Genomic DNA, 24,831 nt, shown 5'->3' with positions numbered 1-24,831 from the left:
GGAAGGCTGGTTTTACTTCAAATATTGTAAGTTATTATTCATATGTTATTCAATATTCTAAGTCAATATTCATACACTATTCATGTTATTCAATATTCCAAGTCATTATTCATATGTTATTATATGTTATTCAATATTCCAAGTCATTATTCATATGTTATTATATGTTATTCAATATTCCAAGTCATTATTCATATGTGATTCAATATTCTAAGTCATTATTCATGTGTTAAGTCAATAAATGTTATTCGATATTCTAAGTCATTATACGTTATTCAATATTCTAAGTAATTACATGTTATTCAATATTCTAAGTCATTATTCATATGTTATTCAACATTCTAATTTATTACATGTTATTCAATATTCTAAGTCACTAGATGCACGTAAAAGATCCCTTGACAGTTGGAATTAGATATAAGAATAGGCTGTAGTGCCGTTGTTAGGGCAAAATTTCCCTCATAGCATACTGTATGGCGTATGCCCAGTATAGGAGGAGAACAGTAGGACGTTAAACCCCCATTTCATTTCATTAGCCCAGTATAAGAGCAGAACAGTAGGACGTTAAATCCCATTTCATTGTCTATGGTAGATTACTAACCTGTCTTATATGTTCTTCACTAGATAAAATGGTCGTGTCACCGATTAATTCTGGTAATGGGAAACTTTCTTCTATATCCAAACTTGACATACGTCTGATGGCCTCCACTTTACTGATGATCTACACAATATAAAATACTTCAATTAAAGTAGCTAAGTCTCTAACTCAATATCATCCAAAGTCTTACACATTGAAAACACAAATTATTTGTCAATTCAAATCAACATTGATGTTGTGATCTTACCAGGAAAAGGTAGGCTTCTGATATCCAATATTTAAGACAAAATAAACATTTTACCATCATTTTCAGCATCATTTGTAACAAGTGACCAGAAAGAACAAGGCTAGACATATTCAACAACTCATGTCAAACGGTGATGCCATATCTTATCTGGAAAGCATGCTGGAATAGACTGGAATAACCAGACGCTAGAAATTAGCATTCGGTTGAGATTCATGCCGTATTTCGCTGGACATAACTGATTTGAAATTGAGTCAAAACGGAAACAATTGAATGTAAATCAGTTTATATACAATCAGATTACATTATTATATGCGTTGCGACCCATTTGGGTCAATTTCTAGGTCCCAAAGCGATTTAGCTCCTTTAAACATACATTATGTAAGAGCTAAATCTGCCTATTTCGTACCAAGAACTCTCTGTAACAGACCATTTCATTGGCTAATCTCTCACTTCAAACCAAAACGCCGGTAACATAACAACTGTGTTCATTCTCATAAAACAAATCAACAAATAAAATGTAATCAGTTTAACCATTTTATTTTTGACACAAATCAACTAGGAAATGATGTACATGTAATACTTTGGTCCTTGAAGTTACAATTTCATATTTTTAAGTTATATCTTTAAAATGTATTAAAATAAAGCCTTAAAATAGATGGTATCTATAAACAGTCCTACCTTGTTAAAGAATAATCCTATTAATCCTATAATTCACTATTGCCAATTGAGAAATTGGCAAAAATATCATTTTTAACTTCAAATTCGAACGTTTGAAGATAGCCATTCCATGGTGGGGAATAGGAAACAAGGGAGGTAATTGGGAGGCAATTGTGTTATAATTTCCGGTGTGAAGATTTTTAAGTGTGAGAAAGATAATCTATGATCGTATAATAGTGAGTTGACAACCTACTGAGCAAAAGACATAGAAATAATTATGTTTTGACTTTCTTAGAAAATATGAAATTGTAACTTTAAGACAATTTTGGTTCTTTGAAAAATTGTTGCTTCACTCTATCTATAGAGTCAAATCACACGTACTTAATGAACGTGAATATATAGTTATACATAAAAAAACAGTGATATTTTGTTAAATCATAACCATTGTCAAGATATCCATCAAATTCTGTCTGTTAATTGACCTATGGTTGGTAGACCAAATAAGGTAAAGTCTCCTCTCTTAGTCGTGTGAAATAAAGAGGTTTATTCCATATTTGGGATGGAAATTAACGTCAAGGCAGAAATTAGGGGGTATAAATTAGGGTGTAGAGCAAGATGGATCAGAGCTCATTCAGGTATTCCAAGCAGCCATTATTATTTAGAACAAGGAACCTTCAAAGACATTACAGCTTACCATAAAGTTGTAAACCCATTGATTCTGTAGTGTTATTACGATCACGAAGAAACAAACACAACAAGAAAATAAGTCCGATAGTACTACAGTATAGAACCATAATAATTTATTTACCTCCCAATCTTTACGTATCTTCTGAACACTGTCAAAATGTTTGTCAACGAATTCTAGATTCTCCACACTCTCTAAATCATCTTCATCAAAAACAACGAAACCTCGCTGTTCGGGATCCATATCGTCGTCGTCACCATAGATATCTGGTGTCCACTGAACGAAGAAAGCGTACAATTGATCCACTCTGAAAAAAATTAAAATCATTTTATATTCTGTATTTTACTAAATATCTGTTTTACGTTGTTGTTGAAAGCAAGCGTTCCACTGTTCCACTGCTCTTGCATAATGTATGTTTAATAGAAAACATGGATTTATATTGTCGGAGAAAACGACGCCACGTTAAGAGAACTTTAGATTGTCGAAGAAATTAGCGTCTTATTTACAACATGACAGCGATGACACAAAGGTTGGAGCTTAATCTTAAGGCCTCCTGCAGATTAGGTCAAGGTCATATGTTTAATATTATTATCTATCAACTACAGGAGAAAAAAAAACTCTTACTTTTCTCTGGGTATAGAGAACCAATATTCAGGCTTTTTCTTGTTACCACGGTAACTTTCTATCGGACATGTTTGTGAGACTTGTTTATATTTAGGTTGTCCGACACGTAAACAGAGATAGAGAGGAGGATCATCACATACACTTGACTGTTTAGGTATTAATTCTGTAATTAAAATAAAAGGAGAGATTACAACATGATCAATTCTTCACATAAACTCGATTGTTTGGGTATTAGTTCTGTAATTAAAATAAAACTATGATTACAATATGATCAAATTTCACATACACTTGATTGTTTAGGTATTAATTCCGTAATGACAAGAGAGAGAGAGAGAGAGAGAGAGAGAGAGAGAGAGAGGGTAGAGAGAGAGATGGGGTTTAATGTCCACTCGACACAAACTAGGTCATTTTGGGACTAACATATGAATCAGTTTCACATCAATAAATCACTGGCGCTTAGGGGTCCTTAGCAGTGGGAGGAAACAAGAGAAAAAACACAAGGTTGGACAAGTGACCCTCCTTCTTGTTAAACAAGCAGGAGCTTAAAACCACAGCACCGGACTCAATGCAAGACCTTATGATCGAAGACACATTTGTTAACCATTCGGCGACCCCCCCCCCCCCCATTTTGTAATTATTATAATATAAGTATGATTTATACATGGATGATATCAAATCAATGTAAATTACAATAACATGTGATAAACTCTTCTCATATCAACAGTAAATGGGAACCCCACCCAAACCCCTCCAAAACAAAGAAGTATGATTAAAAGGCATGGGGCCAGGTGCATTGAAGTAAATGGGAACCCCACTCACCCCCTCCAAAATATAGGGTTATGTTTCATTCTGTTATTACAATAAAGTATGATTAAAACTTGACTGACTCGACTGATCAAATCAATTTCAATTACAATATGATAAACTTTACTGATCAAATCTATTTTAATTACAATATGATAAACTCGACTGATCAAATCAATTTTAATTATAATAAAAGAATGATTAAATATGATAAACTTTTCTCATATCAAATCAATTTTTATTACCAACAATTAATTGAGGATTAATAATTTGATCTAATTTTGGAAATTATTCTTCATTACCAAAGTGTTACAACTACAAACATTGATGCAGACTTGTCAGACCTGCTAATCCCACCAGCAGCAAAGTTATACATGCTAGATATAAATTCTAATGGTTCTCAATGTGATATCACCTCGGTGGAAGCGGATGTAAAATACAACTAACTCACACACACAATAAGGATAAGGTTAGAAACAAGGAAATAGATTGATTCTAGTCGGTCTCATTATTACCTACTAATACCTACCTATTGTAATATATTGTTAGAACACAGAAACAGATTGATTCTACGTGGTCTTATTATTACCTACCTATATAATATATTGTTATATATTGTTATAATATAGAAATAGATTGATTCTAGTAGATCTTATTATTACCTATATAATATATTGTTATAATATAGAAATAGATTGATCCATTTCCTTTTAATTCAATTAATAAACTCATGGCTAATCATTTTATTTCATGGTTGATCAGTGCAAACCAATATAATATTTCATGCTTGATCGATGAGTACATATCAGGGCTTCCACTTCAAAATTTTCCAAACCGGTCATTTTTCTCACAGAAAAGTGATACTATTTTTAGCACATAATAAGAAGCCAAAAACTACATGACAAATGTTCATCGTTTATTCCATAGCTTAAGAATTATGACTTAAAATGAAATTATGACTTAAAATAAAATGAAATTATAACTTAAAATAAAATGAAATTGTGATTTAAAATGAACTTGTGACTTAAAATGAAATTGTGACTTAAAATGAAATTATGACTTGAAATGAAATTATGACTTAAAATAAAATGACATTATGACTTAAAATAAAATGAAATTTTGACTTAAAATGAAATTAAGATGTAAAATAAAATGAAAATAAAAAGAAATTATGACTTAAAATGAAATTATGACTTAAAATCAAATGACATTATGACTTAAAATGAAATTATGACTAAAATGAAATTATGACTAAAAACAAAATTATCAATCAACATTTCAAATTGAATAATGTCAGGTTATTTAAGAGATCTGAAGAAATAAAAGTGGGAGGGCGATCCAATCCTGTTTGTCATTCATCATTAGAGTTCATATTTTTTTTTTGTATGTTTTAAAAAACAGGTGATGGACAAGAAAACAAACAGAGAACGATCATTGAAACAATAAAGTACACAAACAACAAGAGAACGATCACTGAAAGAATAACGTACACAAAAGATTTTAAACGATATGTATGATAACCAAAAGGCTAATCTCACATCACACAAAAACAACAGTGACAGAAAGTAATGCACTGATCAAACTACACACCACAATATGGCAGAAAAATACAAGGTTTCATATAAAAACAATAGTCACGGTTGAACACCACAGTCAAACCACAGTTCATCTTGACAACATAACGGTACATCAATACGTCAAAATATAACTGACTCAAGCTCTTCAAATACTGGCATGTTTATAGAAATAACTAGTGAGAGAGAGTATAACCTCTACTTGACACAAACTGGGTCATTTTGGGACTAACATATGGTTCAATTTTATTTCATTAATTCACTTGCACGTAGGGGTCTTTAGCAGTGGGAGGAAACCAGAGGACACAGAGAAAACCCAGATGACCCTACTCCTTATTACGGGGAATCAAAACCATGCAGTAACCATTCGACCACATCCCTCCCTCCCAAATTTGTAGATATGAATTCTAATTATGTTTTATACATATTTACAGAGTTTTGTTGGAGTATTATATCATGTTACAACCAAGTGACAACCATAACTCAAATTGCTTCATAAAATTTCCAACAGCTGTGCCATAGCCTTCAACTATAAGGGCGGTATTTTAGAAAGACAGACAGAGAGAGAAATGGGGTTTAACACCCACTCGACACAAACTAGGTTATTTCGGGGCTAACACACGGCTCAATTTTATTTCAATAATTCGCTTGCGCGTAGGGGTCTTTAGCAGTGGGAGGAAACCGGAGGACTCAAGAGAAAATCCGCAAGGTTGGACAGGCGACCCTACTCCTTGTCACGTACAACCAGGGAATTGAAACCATGCCAGTTGACTCAATGACAGACTTTATGATACAGCGCGCACGTGCTAACCATTCAGCCCAAACTAAATCAACCGCCAAAATTGTTTTCATCGGGGTAATATGCATCGTGACTGAAATTAACTTTTCTGTCAAGAGTCCCTCATTTGGCGTGCCCGGCGCGGTTCCGAGACCAGTTATTGTAAAGAAATGTAAACAGGTCAATTTCTTGATATTTATCACGGCCTGGTACCGTGCCAAGAACGGAACACTTATCATGGTCAAGTGTAGAGAGTGAGAGAGAAATGGGGTTTAACGTCCACTCGACACAAAGTAGGTCATTTCAGGACTAACATATGGTTTAATTTTATTTCAATAATTCGCTTGCGCGTAGGGGTCTTTACCAGTGGGAGGAAACCGGAGGACCCGGAGAAAACCCACGAGGTTGGACAGGCGACAATACTCCTTGTCACGTACAACCGGGGATTCGAAACCTCGCAAGTTGACTCATTGACAGGAAGTACTATAGTATACAGCACGCACGTGCTAACGATTCGGCCATCCAATCCCCCATGGTCAAGTGTAAACGGGGCTATAGTCTAAACAGTCACATATATGGCACAGTGGAAGGTTATGGCTGGCCCCCGTATACATTCATGTGAACTGATATTGTTTATTTCCTGCAATGTCTGTGTAGTTTGTCTTGTCCATAGGTTTGTCTTATCAATTTTGATTTACATGTAGGAGCCACTGTGGCTAAGTGTTCAATCCCTACATTGACCGAGAAAGTTCAACGGGATTTTCCGATGTGGTTTCCCCCTTGTCAGTGGTGCAGGACAGAGGCCCTGACAAGGGTAGCTGTCTAGTCGTTTGGATGGGTCGAAAAACTGAGGTCCAGTATCAGTGTGTACGTAAAAGATCGCTTGGCAGTTGGAATCTGATATAAGAGTAGGTTATAGTGCCGTGGCCCAGGCAAAATTTTAATCATAGCACAGTCAAAGCAAAACAGTAGGACCTTAAACCCCATTTCATTTCATTTTGTTTTGCATGTCGTGTGGTTATCTTTCACTTACCAATATAATATCTAAATAGACAGAGAATACTTACCTACGTGAAAACAAGAGAAAGGCAGCTACAGCTTGTCAATGTTATAATAAGGTTCTATTCTAATATGCCCATTACATTCATCATTATAGCCTATTACATTTGTTATAGCCCATTAGATATATCCCATTACATACACAATAACACTGACATACAGTTGTTATGTCACATAACAAGATGACCTAAAGGTGAACTTACAGTAACATCAACACCCCACCATACACTCCAACATACAATAGAGTGGAAAAGGTTAAACTTTTGATTAAAGCAACATAAAATCCAAAATTTCTGTAGTGATGCAGACTTTACTCCAATTTGAAAACAATCTGGGGCCTGTTTCACGAAATTTTAACTAAGATAAAATCCAAATTTTAGTAATTTGATTGGATAATATTAGATTGATTTTAGTGCTTAGCCAATCAAAACTGAACTATCTACTAAAATTTGGATTTTATCTTCAGTTAAAATTTCGTGAAACAGGGCCCAGGAATATAACCCAGAGAAACCCATTGTGTAATGCCCATTTTAAGTATGCATTTCTTTCTTTCACAAATATGGTAATATTTTGGGGGGTACAAACCGATTAATTCTTCATGAATGTTTTTTAATACTAAGATATGGTGCAGTCTATACATGGAAATAGTTCATACATGTATATAACAACAATCGAGATATTGCTGTGCCTTTAAATATAATTATGCAAGAGCTAAATCTATGTCTATCGCACGTTTTTTTGCTGCCTTCAAATGTTATATAAATTATTATTGAGACATTTATTCACATGACAAGCTAATAATCAACTCTATAGCTCAACAGATGGCCAAGATTTAAATGGATTTAAACACCCATGAGATTTAAAAATTTATATGGATAATCCAAACTTCCTCTCAGTTGTCAAACACTGTTGCTATGATAATAAATGATTTATACTACCTCTTAAAACACTCAAAACTTCACTGAGAACAAAGTAATTTGAAGGAAATTTTCAATATGTTCATTTTTCATTATCTAGTTTTGAACTATTATAGCAAGAACGGACAGCTCTTTATCTAAATTTTACATAATATATCTTTAATATTGTACTTACTAGTATGATAATGATCTTTTAGAGGCATTTAGTAACTGGATATTAACACATACTTATGGAAAAACAATAACTGATTTATTGTAATTGTTTTTCCATGTTATAGTTTATTAGTATGATAATGGTACCTTTAAAGTTGTATGTATGAGGAAGCACCTGTTGATGTGATGTACCTTTAACATATTCATATTTCATTATCTAGTTTTGAACTAACATACCGGTAGTAAGAACAGTCAGCGCTTTATCTAAATCTTACATAATGTATCTTTAATATTGTACTTGCAAGTCTGATAATAGTACCTTAATAATCTACTTACTAGTGTGATGATAGTACCTTTAAAGTTGGGTATATAAGGAAGCACCTGTTGATGTGATATATCCACTATTGTCTATCAACATACAGTCTAGTGTGAAACTATTGTCTTATGTAGAAGGTGTAATATATAACATGGATGTGTCATGGTTGACTGAGTTGAAGGTCAACAATAAATATATTATTACAATAGCCTCCAGTGGATAACCCTTCCTTTAATTATTAAACATCCAATAATATGATATGTGGTTTAACATCTGACTGTTCTGCACTGACTGGGATAATAAAGACGGGAATATCCTATACTAGTGGTTCCTAACCTGTTTTGGGTTGCAACCCCATTCCTGAAACCAGCTTCTAATCGGGACCCCTGATATTTCGGACTGTTGTACAATGGTTTCATACGGATTAGAGTCTTTATAGAAGAAATTAAAAGGTGTCTAAACTTGGTGAGAGAGAGAGAAAGAGAGAGAGAGAGAGAGAGATGGGGTTTAACGTCCACGCGACACAAACTAGGTCCTTTCGGGACTAACATATGGTTTAAATTTATTTCAATAAGAAAACCATGCCAGTTGATTTAATGACAGACCTTATGATACTGGACGCACGTGCTAACCATTCGGCCATCCAACACCCCCGAACCTTGAAGAAAAATGCACATTTCATCATGAAACATATGTTTTTATGATTGGCAATGTGCTTTGCGACAACAGGTGCTATGGCAGACATTTTGTACCGACTATTTATTGGATTAATTTATGTGCATGTTTTTTGTCCCATCCGAACAACTAGACAATGGGGAGAGAGAGAGAGAGAGAGAGAGAGAGAGAGAGAGAGAGATGGGGTTTAACGTCCACTCGACACAAACTAGGTCATTTCGGGACTAACATATGGTTTAATTTTATTTCAATAATTTGTTTGCGCAGTGTGAGGAAACTGGAGGACACAGAGAAAACCCACAAGAATGTCACGTACAACCAGGGGTTCGAAACCACGCCAGTTGACTCAATGACAGGCTTTATGATACAGCACGCACAATGCACCTGCTAACCATTTGGCCATCCAACCCCCCTATTAATATAGGCTCAGATCAGTCAGTAAGCGTTTTTCCACACTGGAATCAAGTTAGAATAAAATTACCTCAAGCTTTTTTTTCCTGGGGTTTAAAACATCGACTGGTCACTGAAAAACTGATTTCTCATACTGAAGTAGAGAGGCCTACAGTTTATTGGTTATTATGTGACATGTATCCAGTCTTCTGATTGGTTAGTATTTATCATGTGACATGTATCCATGCTTCTGATTGGTTTGTACATAGTAATAGGATTAATGATTGTTTATCATGCCCAATGCATCAAATCCTCTGAATGGTTATTTGGATTAATTATCGGATCCTATGATTGGTTAATGAGAGAATTAATAAGGCTCTATCTCTGATTACCTAATATGGTATTAAACATTGACCATTCCTATCTTGAGATTTGATCCAAACATATCCTGTTTAAATCTTATCTGTAAAAGTTTGTGGATTATCTATGGCTGGTTTTAAGATAATGTAAATATAGAAACTGATAGAACACTCCTCTCGCGATGGTGAGCTTCCGTGTCTTCTCACAACAGAGAGAGAGAGAGACAGAGAGGGGGAGAGGGAGAGAAAGAGAGAGGGGGAGAGAGAGAGAAAGAGAGAGAGACTAACATATAGTTCATTATTATTTCAATAATTCTCTTCAAAAATAAGGACCCCAAGAAAACCCACAAGGTTAGACAGGTTAACCTACTCCTTGTCACACACAAGCGGGGAATCGAAACTACATAACTTTACTCAATGACAGTGCAACTTTTGGTATTCGAAGGAATTATTAGTGAGCAGAAATTTGCCCATGGATCTGTTATCACTCGTCACTTCAGTCAGTTATATAGAGGGATAACTTGTGTTTTCCTTTTGCGTTCGTCACTTCCGTTTGTTGAAACCTTTATTACGTATTTATCATAGCAATGATCTCTGTGTTAAAATTATATTTGTAATGTATTTAACCAGTTCTATCACATATGTAATAATGACTGACACCAATATTGTCGTTTAAACAATAGATAATATGATATGACAAGTGTCGTAGCTGACAATAAATGATTAACGCTGATAGATGACATGACAGATATTACAGGGTTTGTTATAAGTTGATGTCATTATTACTACAAGTAAACAACATATCTACATACATCAAATTATTTAGTCACATTAAAGTAGCTAAGTCTCTAACTGAATATCATCAAAAGTCTTCGAATCGTGTACCATAATGCGTTTCAGCGTAGTTTGTAACAAGCGACTCGGAAAAACGGTGACTCCATATTCTTCTCTGAAGAGCATGTGCAATAAATACTATCGGTGTAGACTGGAATAACCAGATGCTAGAGATTGCCATTCAATTGAGACTTCTGGCGTATTTCGCCGAACATAACTGATTAGCAATTAGAGTAAAAACAGAAACGATTGAATGTAAATCAGTTTATATACATTTACATTACATTATTATATGTGTTGCAACCCATTTGGGTCAATTTCTAGGTGCCAAATATTAGCGATTTAGCTCCTTTAATATTACACAAGATGGGGGCCACAGTAGCTCAGTGAGTTGGACAATGGCTCACTAACCTATAGGTCCTCTGCCCAATCACATTAATAGTACACGGATGGGGGCCACAGTAGCTCAGAGAGTTGGACAATGGCTCGCTAACCTATAGGTTCTGTGCTCAATCCCTTCGTTAATTAAGAAAGTTCAGTGATAGGGGCCACAGTGGATCAGTGAGTTGGACAATGGCTCGCTAACCTATAGGTCCTCTGCTCGATCACATTAATATTACACGGGATGGGGGCCCACAGTAGCTCAGTGAGGAGGACAATAGCTCGCTAACCTATAGGTCCTCTGCTCGATTCCTTCAATAATCGAGAAAGTTCAGTGATGCAGGATAGAGGACCTAGCAAGTGACAGCATATAATCGTTCGGATAGGACAAAAAACGAGGTCCTGTGTACATATTTGCGTGCACATAAAAGATCCCTTGACAGTTGGAATTTGATATAAGAGTAGACCGTAGAGAGTGAGAGAGAAATGTGGTTTAACGTCCACTCGACACAAACTAGGTCATTTTGGGACTAACATATGGTTAAATTTTATTTCAATAATTCGCTTGCGCGTAGGGGTCTTTAGCAGTTGTAGGAAACTGGAGGACCAGGAGAAAACCCACGAGGTTGGACAGGCGACCCTACTCCTTGTCACATACAACCGGGGGTTTCGAAACCACGTCAGTTGACTCAATGACAGGCTTTATGATACAGCGCGCACGTGCTAACCATTCAGCCATTCAACCCCCCAGTAGACCGTAGTGTCATTGTTCAGCAAAATAGGCATCTTCACTAGTCCAGTCAGTGCTGATTACAATCTGATTAAAATACAGATCTATATTTCGTTTCGTTTTTTATACTTTCGATGGCCTACACCACATGAAGATCTGACCGTTTGTAGTGGAAGGTCGTGCCAGGGGTCATACGAGCTATAAATAGGTACAATTTATGCTCTTTAAATTAATAGCATTGTATTAATAATGTATCTTTAAATAATTATTAGATTCACACATTGTTTAGAGGTCATGTCTCATACCCACACAAAAAATGAGTGACGGATTTACGCATGGTAAACATTTAAGTTTTGGTTAATAACAAAATAAATGAAATAAAATGTGGTTTAACGTGCTACTGTTCTGCTCCTATACTGGGCTAATGAAGACGGGCATACACCATACAGTGTGCTATGAGGGAAATTTTGCCCGGGCAGCGGCGCTACGGACTACTCTTATATCGAATTCCAACTGCCAAGGGATCTTTTACGTGCACGCCAATGTGTACACAGGACACCGGAAAATCTTTCTCGGCCAATGCAGGGATCGAACACCCGACCTCCAGGCTAGCGAGCCAGCGTCTTACGCGCCTAGCCACCGTGGCTCCCTAGATAAGAAGAAGAGAATACACACCGTGAAAAGGAAGCAAGGGAGAGGGAGAAATGGGGTTTAACGACCGCTTGACACAAACTAGGTCATTTTGGGACTAACATATGGTATTAATTGTATTTCAATAATTTGCTTGTGCGTAGGGGTCTTTAGCAGTGGGAGGAAACCAGAGGACCCGGAGAAAACCCACGAGGTTGGACAGGCGACCCTACTCCTTGTCACGTACAACCGGATATGCGAAACCATGCCAGTTGACTCAATGACAGGCCTTATGATACAGCGCGTGCTAACCATACGGCCATCCAAAGAAGACAAAAGTACTTGACGATCACAAGGCTACTATGTTGTAAGATGCATGGGTCATACGCCGGATGTTGTGACTGTTTTTTAATGTGGGTCCGGTTTCCATGTCTGACAGAACCCATGGTGCTACAGTAGTTGTAGGTCGCGTCAGGGGGTCATACGAGCGCCTTTTGACCCTATGACGTCAGACATTGATTAATCAATCAGCGTTGACATTTCTAGTTGTTTACCCACAGTTCCGTGCACAGCATGCCAAGAACCCGCTATAAAAGACCTTTCATTGGCTAATCCCTCACATCAACCAGAACGTCCTACTGTTCTGCTCTGTCTGGGCTAATGAAGACGGGCATATGCCATACAGTGTGCTATGAGGGAAATCTTGCCAGGGCAGCGGCACTGTGGTCTACTCTTATATCGAATTCCAACTGCCAAGGGATCTTTAACGTTGACGTCAATGAAATCAACCCCCCGGGGGGTTCCATTTTGCTGAAACTTGATTTATAGGCTTATTTCAAACGACAAATTTTTTCTTGATTGGATATACGACCTATTCAATTTTGATTAGTTCAGAATATTCAAATTATTTTAATACTCCATAATGAAGTCTGAAGTCAGAATACAGTCCTCAAGCAATGGTTACAAGCATGTCAGTAACCATTGCTACACTATAATAATACACTATAATGTAAACATTAATTATGTATGATCAAGCAATGTTAAGCGCATTATAAGCTTATTAGCCATTGCTACTGGAGTACCTGCTAATTGTATGCATGATGCAGCAACAGTTAAACATACTTTATGCAAGAGCTAAATCTCCCTATTGCAGGTCTTTCTTTAGACCTTAAATGTTATCTAAATTATTAATTAGACATTAGTTAACTTAACCAGACCATAATCAAATCTCGATGCCATTGCTAGCCTGCACTATTTAGCGGATTGGAATACATTTTTTAAAAGATAGGTTGCTAGGCAACGAAACATACGCCCACAGCAGCTAAATCGTCCAGGCAGTCAACAAGGGTTGTCGCATATTTTTACTTTTTTCGGTAATGAAACATTTATAATACACTAAATTCTGATTAAGAGCAACAACTCACGAAGTAATTATCAGAAAACTATTAGAATTTGTTTGGTTTTTATAAAGTTCTGCCCCATGCTAACGTTTTGTATGCAAAGCTTTTAATATCATGGATTTAACTGTTCAAGTCATAAAAATTCATTGAAAATCAATATACTTGTTTGTCTCAAGATATTAAACTCTGTGTATCAATCTGAAGTCAATCGAATGATAACTTTAGCCTTTAGAGCGTCACAAGATTTTGCAAAGTGATCAAGGGCCATAACTTTGGCAGTAATTATCGGAAATCGTTGAAAATCATTAGGAATCTTCGTCTCATGACCTCAAACACTGTGTATAAATTTAAACTCAATTGGATATTAACTTTAGCCTCTAGGGCATCCACAAGATTTTTTGAAGTGATCAAGGGTCATAACTCTGGCAGTAATTATCGGAAATCGCTGAAAATCAATAGGCTTCTTCGTCTCATGACCTTTAACACTGTGTATAAATTTAAGGTCAATTAGATATTAACTTTGGCCTCTAGAGCATCCACAAGATTTTTCAAAGTGATCAAGGGCCATAACTCTGGCAGTAATTATCAGAAATCGCTGAAAATCAATAGGATTCTTCATCTCAAGACCTTAAACACTGTGTATAAATTTAAAGTAAATCAGATATTAACTTTAGCCTCTAGAGCGTCCGCAAGCAATTGCGGACGCCGGACGGACGGAGGGACGGGGGCGACGACAATTTACGACCACATAAGTGAAGCAATTTGACTGAAATTTTCAGCATATTCTATTTACGTTATCTAAGTTTTAATTTTTGTAGCGTGAACTGTCAATTTTTTATCTAATCTCCCATAATGCCCCTTTAAGCAATGGTTACAAGCATAGAACAAACACAGTCGATGAGTTTCTAGAAGCCTAAAAATTCAGCCGAAGTGAAAACAAACACAACTTTTAAAGAAAGCCAGGTGAAACGGATGATTAATACATGAACATTTCACAGACAGTAAACAAAACACCAAATATTCAGCAAATACAAATACTTTAAAAACATCCAATTTCATAGCATATAAACAAATATTCAACAATTAAAATAAAATATTGAGAGAGAAAGAGAGAGAGAGAGAGAGAGAGAGAGAGAGAGATATTTAAGTCCACTTGACACAAACTAGGTAATCTCGGGACTAACATATGGTTCAATTTTTATTCCAATAATTTGCTAGCACCCAGGTGCCTTTAGCTGGGGGTGGGGTGGGGTGGGGAATTCCCCACGAAGTTGACTCAATGACAGACCTTATGATCTACCATTCAGTCACCCCCCCCCCCACCTGTCAATTCTGAGATCACACCTTTAAATCAAGACTAAAAGAAATTAATTTCTTTTTAAAAAAATCGCCTTAAAAAAAAATATAAAAAAATGTCAAAAGCAATGAAAATGAAAATCAAATCCATAAATAAGAAAAAAAATGTTAAAAAAAATTCCCACCCCACCCCACCCCTAAATAAAAGGCCGAACAAACAGTAACACAATGAAAAATGGAGAACAAGAAAATCAATGAAATTTGTAAAGATAAACATGCCCATGCATTAACCATGATAATATTCTACCTACCAATGGCTGTTAATAAATAAAAAAAACAGAAAAAAATAAGTTCATTTAAAACTTCCCTTAATCTTAATTACAAGTTTTGTAATTTATAACAAACTTCTCGTAATTACAAGGTTTCTAATTTATAACAAACTTATAGGTGATGATTGTCATCTGAGGTATTTTTGTAAGTTGCCAAGTTGTGACATCATTCTGGAAGAAAGTAGTCCCTGTTGAAGCCATTGAATACAACTCTGGGTTATTCAATGGCTGTATTATATAGCCAATGGCTGTATTCAATGATATTTGCTTGTAATTGCATGTAGTTATAGAACATAATATAGAAAAAGTTGAATTGTTAAAATGAATATCAGTCCAGAGAGAGAGAGAGAGAGAAATGTGGTTTAACGTCCACTCAACACAAACTAGGTCTATTCGGGACTAACACACGGTTCAATTTTATTTCAATAATTCGCTTGCACGTAGGGGTCTTTAGCAGTGGGAGGAAACCAGAGGACCTGGAGAAAACCCACCAGGCTAGACAGGCGACTCTACTTCTCGTCACGTACAACGGGGGATAGAAACCACGCCAGTTGACTCAATGACGATCCTTATGATACAACGAGCACACGCTAACCATTTGGCCTTCCAACTCCCGCGACACCCAATGGAACTAGGGATTTCCCCTTCAAAGTAAAAATATAAATGACCACAATCTGTTTTACTGTGAAAACTTACAAGGTATGTAAATTTCAGATTCTGGTTTTCATTACAAAGTCAAAGTTAATCTCGAATCTTAAACAAAAAATTCTGACAATTTAATTTTAGAAACCGAAAATTTATCTGTATTATTACCCCCGTGGAAGCAGACTTTAAGCCTGTTGAACTATCGGTAACTGAGACAAAAAACAGAAAACTGTAATTTCTATTTTCACAAAAATATTTTTACTTGATAGCATTACCAAATAAAATACTATTTATGGATAACAATTATTATAGTTATTTCACTGCGACGTTTCAACAAGGTTTCACAAGTCGTTATCAAGTACATGTAATAAGGTTGGACATATCTCCATATTGATGTCAATATATTCTTTGAATGGTGTTTAGTAATTGGAACACAATGAAATCAAACACTATTTATGGATAACAATTACTGGGCATTATTCTAATTCAGTGGTTCTCAACCTTTTTTGGCAATGGCACACCTTGCTAAATATATATGAAAAATATCTGAATTTTACAAAATTAAAATACATCATGTCATAGACGGCATACAACCATAGACACAGACTAGTCATAGACACATAGAATGACTCAAACTAAATAAAGATCGTAGCAGTAGACACCAGTGAATACTCAATTTGAATGGCTTTTCACGTTTTCTTAGTGTGCTGTTCAAAATTTTGCGGCACACTGGTTGAGAATCACTGTTCTAATTTAACATAAAAGAAAGTCTATTTGGCCCTCAACAAACTATCAAGAAAAGAATTATTCCCCTTACATAGTACAGAGACGTTTTTGGGAAGTGAAAAGGTCGTATCTGGCATATGAGATTTTAAGCCATTTAAAGAATCAGAATATTGTGCGTATGTTTTCATCTAGTTGTCTTATTTCAATAAACAGTGGTTTTATAGATATTACTTCAAAATGCATGGCATGAGTCGATAGAAAATTCCATAATCATCATCTTAAAAGATTGAAAATGTTGTATTTCCATTAAAAAAATTGAATATGTGACATACCAAAAAAAGAACATAACAAGCAAACAAGATGTAGCCAATATTGTTTTATGTTGAAACTACATGTATTGTCAAGTCTCTACTGCATGAAATTAAAGGTGAATCTATTTCCGAGATACGTTTTAACCAATCTAAATAAAATACAGATCTATATTTCATTTCGTTTTTTATACGTTCGATGGCCTACACGACACGAAGATCTGACCAGTTGAACTAAAAGGTCGAGTCAGAGGTCGTACGAACGGCTTTTGACCATATGACATCAGACATTGATTAATCAATCAGTGCTGATGTTTCTAGTGGTTTGCCCATAGTTCCATGCATCCCACACCAAGAAGTCGCCGTAACAGATCGTTTCATTGGTTAATCCTTCACTTCAACCAAAATGCCAGTAATATAACAACTCTTCCAGATCCTAGTGTAGTAAAGACAAGTAAAACGAAATTTTGAACTATAAAAAACGAAACGAAATAGGATCTGTGTTTGAATCAGATTGCGTCTTAACTCTATAAATTTCACTCCTTCTTTCAGTCGGGGATGTTCGATCCAATAAATCCCAATATCTACGTTTTAATTGATCAAATTTCTACTATGTATTTACGGTCACAAAAATCACAATTTTCTTGACAGTGATATTTGAAAATTATCATACAAATTGGTCTACATCGGTAACAAAAATTATAAAATTTGAAATTAATTTTTTTCATCTCATGCTGATGAACAAGATATTTTTTTTTCTCAAAAATATGACAATCTATTGCATTATCAAATGATTTTATAATTTTAAGTGTTTTTACAAACAAAACTGTATTTATGGGTAAATAATTTGAATTCTAATTTCATGGTACTGGTATGTTCTCTCGTCAGTGACTGCCAATCAATCAAGACTAAACCGAGAGCCATATACAGAGAGAGTGTGGGAAACTATTGTCATGGTTACCGTGTTGTTAGAGAATGTTGCCAACTACTGTCATGGTTATAGTGTTGCCAACTATTGTCATGGTTACTGTTTTGTTAGAAGTTTAATAGATCACCCTTAGAACTTTAATAAATATAAAATAATAAGTATCAGTGAAAACGAACTGAATGATAATTGTGTATAAGTTATAGTCTGTCAGTGGTGGGGAAACGCGATAAGTTATAGTCGGTCAGTGGTGGGGAAACGTGTATAAGTTATAGTAGGTCAGTGGTAGGGAAACGTGTATAAGTTATAGTTGGTCAGTGGTGGGGAAACGTGTATAAGTTATAGTTGGTCAGTGGTGGGGAAACGTGTATAAGTTATAGTCAGTCAGTGGTGGGGAAACGTGTATAAGTTATAGTTGGTCAGTGGTGGGGACAGTGTATAAGTTATAGGCGGTCAGTGGTGGGGAAACGTGTATAAGTTATAGTAGGTCAGTGGTGGGGAAACGTGTATAAGTTATAGTTGGTCAGTGGTGGGGACAGTGTATAAGTTATAGTCGGTCAGTGGTGGGGAAACGTGTATAAGTTATAGTCTGTCAGTGGTGGGGAAACGTGTATAAGTTATAGTTGGTCAGTGGTGGGGACAGTGTATAAGTTATAGTAGGTCAGAGCGAGAGACTGAGTAAGAATCTGTCATTACATAGAACTAAGATCAGAAGCCATGTTGTTACACCATCACAATTGAGACAACAGTAGGCCAGACTGGTTCTATACTGGTATATGGTGCCGGTCAAGACTAAAATAGGATGATGCCTGTAGAAATATACAAGCCTGGAAATAAAGCACCTGTTCAAGACATTGTCAGGTGAGAGAGAGAGAGAGAAATGGGGTTTAACGCCCACTCGACACAAACTAGGTCATTTAGGGACTAACACATGGTTCAGACGATTCTACTACTTGTCAAGTACAACCCGGAAATTAAAACCATGCCGATCGACTCAATGACAGACTTTATGATACAGCATGCACGTGTTAGTGCTAACCATTCAGCCATCCAACCCCCCATATTGTCAGACTCAAATTAAGACTTTGACACAATCGCCTGGGTCTTTAACAGTGGGAGGGAACCAGACAACCCATGAGGTTGGACAGGCGACTCTATCTTCTCCTTGTCCTGTACAAGTGGGGAATCGAACCCACGTCACTTGACTCAATGACAGACCTTATGATCTAAAGCTCCCTCTGTAGAGGTAGAGAACGGACAATATATAAGATTAATACTTACTGTCGAGCGTCTGGAATAAATTTGGTTTATCTTCTAACTTGATAGCGTTTTCTACCTCCAACTGTTTGTCAAGTTGCCCGGACTTACTGTCCGTCTCTTCACTGATTGGTTCCTTCATATCGTTAATATCCGGAACAACTTGATCCTCTGTAGTGTTGCGGAACAATCCGGTTGCATAATTCACAAAATTGTTCAAATGCTGAGCGGACACTTTTAAAGGACTGAACTGTGATTGCGGTAAGTCCTCCTTGATGTCCGTATTCACGCGTAAATTCTTTGGTAAAGCGTTTTCTGTGTCTTCCTCTCCTTTAACCACCAGTTTCCCGTCTGCATTTTCCTCGATAGGAAAATACGAAATACTTCCGATTTTCGACTCATATTCATTTGTGTCTACCATTTCACTGACTTCCTTTTGGCTTTCATCAGCAGTTTGGGAAACGGGTTTGGCATCGCTCGATCCAACGATTTCGGAACTTGACTCAATGACCTCTGAACTATCGACAACATTTTCGGAAACAATGTCAGCTTTCACAGTGTCATTAATATTTCTTTCTGCTGTATTATCACTTGATTGTTTAATACTGTCAGTTTGAGAGGGGAGGTTACTCTCATTCCCTTGAGAAGGGAGGTTACTCTCATCCCATTGAGAAGGGAGGTTACTCCCATCCCCTTGAGAGGGAACAATGTTGGATTGCACAGTTAGTTCGGAATCAAAAGAGTCATAAGCGAGTGGATCGTGGACATTTTGGGGAATTATACTGTCGATATCAGAAAGTTTTTGCGGTGTTGTGTGGCTCGTGTCCAAGGTGCTGACATTGCCGACCGATTCATTAAGTTCGCTAGCCTCACGCGACATTGCTCCACACGAACACATACTCCCGGCCTCGGATAAAAGGCTCTCAACGGTGGTGGAACGACTAGGTCTCATGCTGTCGAGGTCCGTAGCAAGTTCGTTGTTGTCCGGACTATCCAGATGATCTTTATGATGGTAAAGAGGACAGGTGTGCGTGTGGTAAATCTGGGGTTTGGGTAGAGACGTATCAGCACTGAAATAATTAAATCAATTAACATGTATTATGCAAGGGATAAATCTGCCTATTGCAGGTCTTTTTTTAGGCCTGAAATATTATATAAGAGAGAGAGAGAGAGAGAGAGAAATGTGGTTTAACGTCCACTCGACACAAACTAGGTCATGTCGGGACTAACATATGGTTTAATTTTATTTACATAATTCGCTTGCGCGTAGGGGTCTTTAGCAGTGGGAGGAAACCGGAGGACCTGGAGAAAACCCAATAGGTTGGAGAGGCGACCCTACTCCTTGTCATGTACAACCGGGGATTCGTAACCACGCCAGTCGACTCAATGACAGACTTTATGATACAGCGCCCGCACGCTAACCATTCAGCCATCCAACCCCCCGAAATATCATATAAACTATTAATTAGACATTTATTAACATGACCAGACCATAATTCACTCTCGATGTGTCCGAGAAGATAAAGATAAACTACAAAAACGGTTAATCGGGACTTTGTTAATTATTGTGACAGCAGTAACAATGACAATCAAGGGTACAGTGATTTTAAAATAAGATTTTTTTGGCATAGAGTAGATCAATTTGACTGAAATTTCCAGCATATTCTATTTACATTATCTAGTTTTTACCTATTATAATGAGAACTGCCAGTTCTTTATCTAATCTTTCATAATGTATCTTTAAGATAAAAATCTTTCAATGTCATACTAGAATAGTTACCTCCCCTTAAATATGACTTTCAATGTCCAGAGGCAAAATTTGTAAAATGAATTGTGGTAAAGTGGGCGAGACGTTGGCTCCCTAGCCTGGAGGTCGGGTTTTTCGATCCCTGCATTGGCTGAGAAAGTTCATCCAGATTTTCTGGCGTGATTCCCCCTTGTCAGTGATGCAGGACGGAGGGCCTGACAAGGGCAGCTGTTTAGTCGTTCAGAAGGGACGAAAAACCGAGGTCCTGTGTACACATTGGCGTGCACGTAAAAGATCCCATGACAGTTTGAATACGATATAAGAGTAAGGCCATAGTGCCGCTGTCCTGGCCAAATTTCCCTCATATCACACTGTATGGCGTATGCCCATCTTCATTATCCCAGTTTGGAGCATAACAGTAGGACATTCAAACCCATCTCATTTCATTTTTCAAATAAAGAAAACTTATATTTTACCCTTTCTGTCCTCGTAGTTTCATGGCAGCGATGTCATGATACATAGCAGCACTAATCACCATATCCATAGGAGTTATCATTCCGTATTTCTCCGCTCCATGTTCCAAAACCAGCGGATCCGAAACATTTGGATCAAACATGACAGCGTTGGGTGTTACCAATAAGGTACCACTTACTACTCCCTGGGAAAAAAATAAAAAATATAGACTGGATCAACAAGACAACTAATGGTAACGTACTGTTTCAGATAGATGTTCTTTTGATCAAGACTATGGTTGGCAAAAATGCAATAAACAATTGAATGTTTGTATACAATATTTCAAAATTTGCATCTAAAAACAAAATTTGACTATGACCAAGGTGGGTCGTCAATGGATTTAGGGTGTCACTGCAATTGTCAAAGTATGGAGCAATCTTCCCATGAAATTGCAATATAGAGATAGAGAGAAATGGGGTTTAACGTCCATTCGCCGCAAACTATGTCACTTCGGGACTAACATACGGTTCAATTTTATTTTAATAATTCGCTTGCGAAACCTGAGGACCCGGAGAAAACCTATGAAGTTGGACAGGCGACCCTACTCCTGGTCACGTTCAGCTAGGGAATCGAAACCATGCCAGCTGACTCAATGACAGACCTTATGATACAGCATGCACGAGCTAATAATTCGGCAAATTGTAATATAATGTGATTACAAAACAAAACAAAATGAAATAAAATGGGGTTTAACATCCTACTGTTCTGCTCCGACTGGGCTAATAAAGAAGGGCATACGCCATACAGTGTGCTATGAGGCAAATATTGCCCGGACAGCAACGCTACGGCCTGCTCTTATATTGAATTCCAACTGCCAAGGGTTCTTTCACTAATGTGTGCATGGGACCTTGGTTTTATGTCCAATCTAAAGGCTCTCTGTCCTGGATCGCTGACAATGGGGAGGGCTCCGCGCCTAAAAATTCTGATGAACTTTCTCGCCTAACACTGGTATCGAACACAGGACCTCGAGGTTAGCTAGCCAACGTCTTACCCACTCTAACAAAGGGATGTAACTCATACCTTATGTGACAAAGGGAAGTAACTCTCCTGTATTTAACCAACGGACCTCCAGGTTAGCTAGCTGAAGGGGATGCTCGATTGTCCGTCCGAACGTTCCGAATTGGCGGAATCGCAATCGAGTGACACGGAATTCAGCCCTGTCACAGTTCTGTCATTCCCGACAACAGAGGCGGTGTGAGTAGAATCGTGACGTAATCAAACACACGAATATGTTTCAGCTGTCATGATTGGTTGAGATATTTTCTCATGCAGTCATCGCATGCAGTCTAGCCCCCAAATCCCATTTTCACTCAATTGTCACTATTTTTAGGTTTGACAGAATTCAATTCTGGAACGTTCAATCGAGCATCTCCAATGGCTTACTCTAACAAAGGGACGCAACTCATATATTATGTGAGGCTTACTCTAACAAAGGGATGCAACTCATATATTATGTGACAAAGGGAAGTAACTCTCCCATATTTAACAAAGGGAAGTGACTCTCCCATATTTAACAAAGGGAAGTAACTCACCTGACCATCTGTAATATGTTTGACATTTATTTTAATAAATCTCTCCAGACATTCTTTATCAATAACCTCGACTTCATCCTCCGATAATTTATGTGGGAGAAGTATTTCTGGGTCGTGCGGCGGGGAAACTGGGGAAATCTGTCTCTCTACATGACCTGGTACTTTAGCAGGCGGCTTGTCAGCCATTTTGACTAGAGGAACATCCTGCAAATGAAAACATCAAAATCCATTCATTTATAATTATAAATGATGTCTTATACCCAAGCATTACCAACATGTTGCCTGGCAACAGGGGTTGGGTGGTCTAGTGGTGGGTTTTTTTTGGGGGGTTTTTTTTATAAAAAAATAAATGTGAAATCATAAGGTCTGTGATTGAGACAAGTCTTGAATGTGATAAGGAGTCATGTGTCGTACCTTGTGGGTTTTCTCCAGTTTCCTCAAACTGTTAAAGACAACCGTGCAAGTGAATCATTGAAATAAAATTGAGCCATGTTAGTCCCAAAATTACCAAGTTTGTGTTGAGGGGATGTTAAACCCCATTCATTGTCTCTCACTAGACTATCCCAGTATGTGGTGAGGACAATAGACTACTGACACTGTAGATCACTAGACCATCCCAGTATGTGGTGAGGACAATAGACTACTGACACTGTAGATCACTAGACCATCCCAGTATGTGGTGAGGACAATAGACTACTGACACTGTAGATCACTAGACCATCCCAGTATGTGGTGAGGACAATAGACTACTGACACTGTAGATCACTAGACCATCCCAGTATGTGGTGAGGACTGTAGACTATTAAATGTAAAACTTACAAATTTAATTTTTTCTTGTGGACTGACTAGTGGTGGTGGTGGTGGTGTTGAGATATCTTCATCTGATAAACTAGCTGATCCATCTGGTACATATAATACCTACAATATAGACAGGAATACCCAGTACATATAATACCTATATACATTTAATATAGAGACATACCTATTATAGGTAATATATCAAGACTGGAACAACCAGTACCTAAATTACGTGAAGACAAGAATACCCAGTATCTCTAATATATATCAAGACTGGAATACCCAGTAAATATCTAGTTCAACCAATTTTTCTCTCCCTCCCCTATGTCCCAGGAATAACTAATAAATTATTAATTAGACATTAATTATCCTATCCAGACCATAATCAACTCTAGATGGCATCGCTAGGCTGCGATCTTTAGTGTATTGTGAGCCAATTTACTGCATCACTTTCCTTCACGATTTAACGATTAATTGGATTATCGAAACTATGCTGTTTATCGTATTGACTTTAGTAATGATGATCAAGGCTAGCCGGAAATTCAATCGCTTTGTTCTTGGTTCATAGTGGATCAATTTAAATGAAATTTTCAGCAAATTGCCTTTACATTATCTAGTTTTTAACTATTATATTGAGAACTGCCAACTCGTTATCGGATCTCCCATAATGTATGTTTAAGATGAATGATATTTTATAACTGACCTGTTGCGGAAAGACTGTTCTCATCACCAGTTTGTTGAGTTTTATCAGTTCTGAGGGTGTCGTGTCAAACTGGGCTGCTATACTCGCTAACGTGTCATGCAATTTCACCTAAAAACAAAATCAAATCAAATATAAAAACTTCTTCATTCATCAAAATGTTCTACAATCTGATTACAATACAGATCTATATTTCATTTCGTTTTTTTAATCTTTTGATGGCCTATACTGCATGAAGATCTGA

The 24,831-nt window shown here is 36.9% G+C and overlaps 1 protein-coding gene across 3 annotated transcripts in view; it reads right to left on the bottom strand.

Annotated features, from left to right (window-relative positions):
* The window catches only part of LOC126810615 (nuclear receptor coactivator 7), an 83,464-nt gene that overhangs the window by 13,512 nt on the left and 45,121 nt on the right, over nucleotides 1-24,831 (bottom strand). For all 3 annotated transcript variants that reach the window (XM_050535808.1, XM_056098543.1, XM_050535790.2), the window contains 8 exons: nucleotides 24,591-24,698; nucleotides 23,909-24,007; nucleotides 23,090-23,293; nucleotides 21,521-21,702; nucleotides 19,322-20,367; nucleotides 2,812-2,974; nucleotides 2,311-2,494; nucleotides 602-721 (listed from right to left, as the gene is read on the bottom strand). In XM_050535808.1, the coding sequence (XP_050391765.1) occupies nucleotides 602-721; nucleotides 2,311-2,494; nucleotides 2,812-2,974; nucleotides 19,322-20,367; nucleotides 21,521-21,702; nucleotides 23,090-23,293; nucleotides 23,909-24,007; nucleotides 24,591-24,698 (2,106 nt within the window). The remainder of the gene's footprint in view (nucleotides 1-601; nucleotides 722-2,310; nucleotides 2,495-2,811; nucleotides 2,975-19,321; nucleotides 20,368-21,520; nucleotides 21,703-23,089; nucleotides 23,294-23,908; nucleotides 24,008-24,590; nucleotides 24,699-24,831) is intronic.

The sequence above is a fragment of the Patella vulgata genome, chromosome 1 (genome assembly GCF_932274485.2).
Source record: "Patella vulgata chromosome 1, xgPatVulg1.2, whole genome shotgun sequence".
Classification (NCBI taxonomy): domain Eukaryota; kingdom Metazoa; phylum Mollusca; class Gastropoda; family Patellidae; genus Patella; species Patella vulgata.
This window is presented reverse-complemented; position numbering and strand designations above follow the sequence as displayed.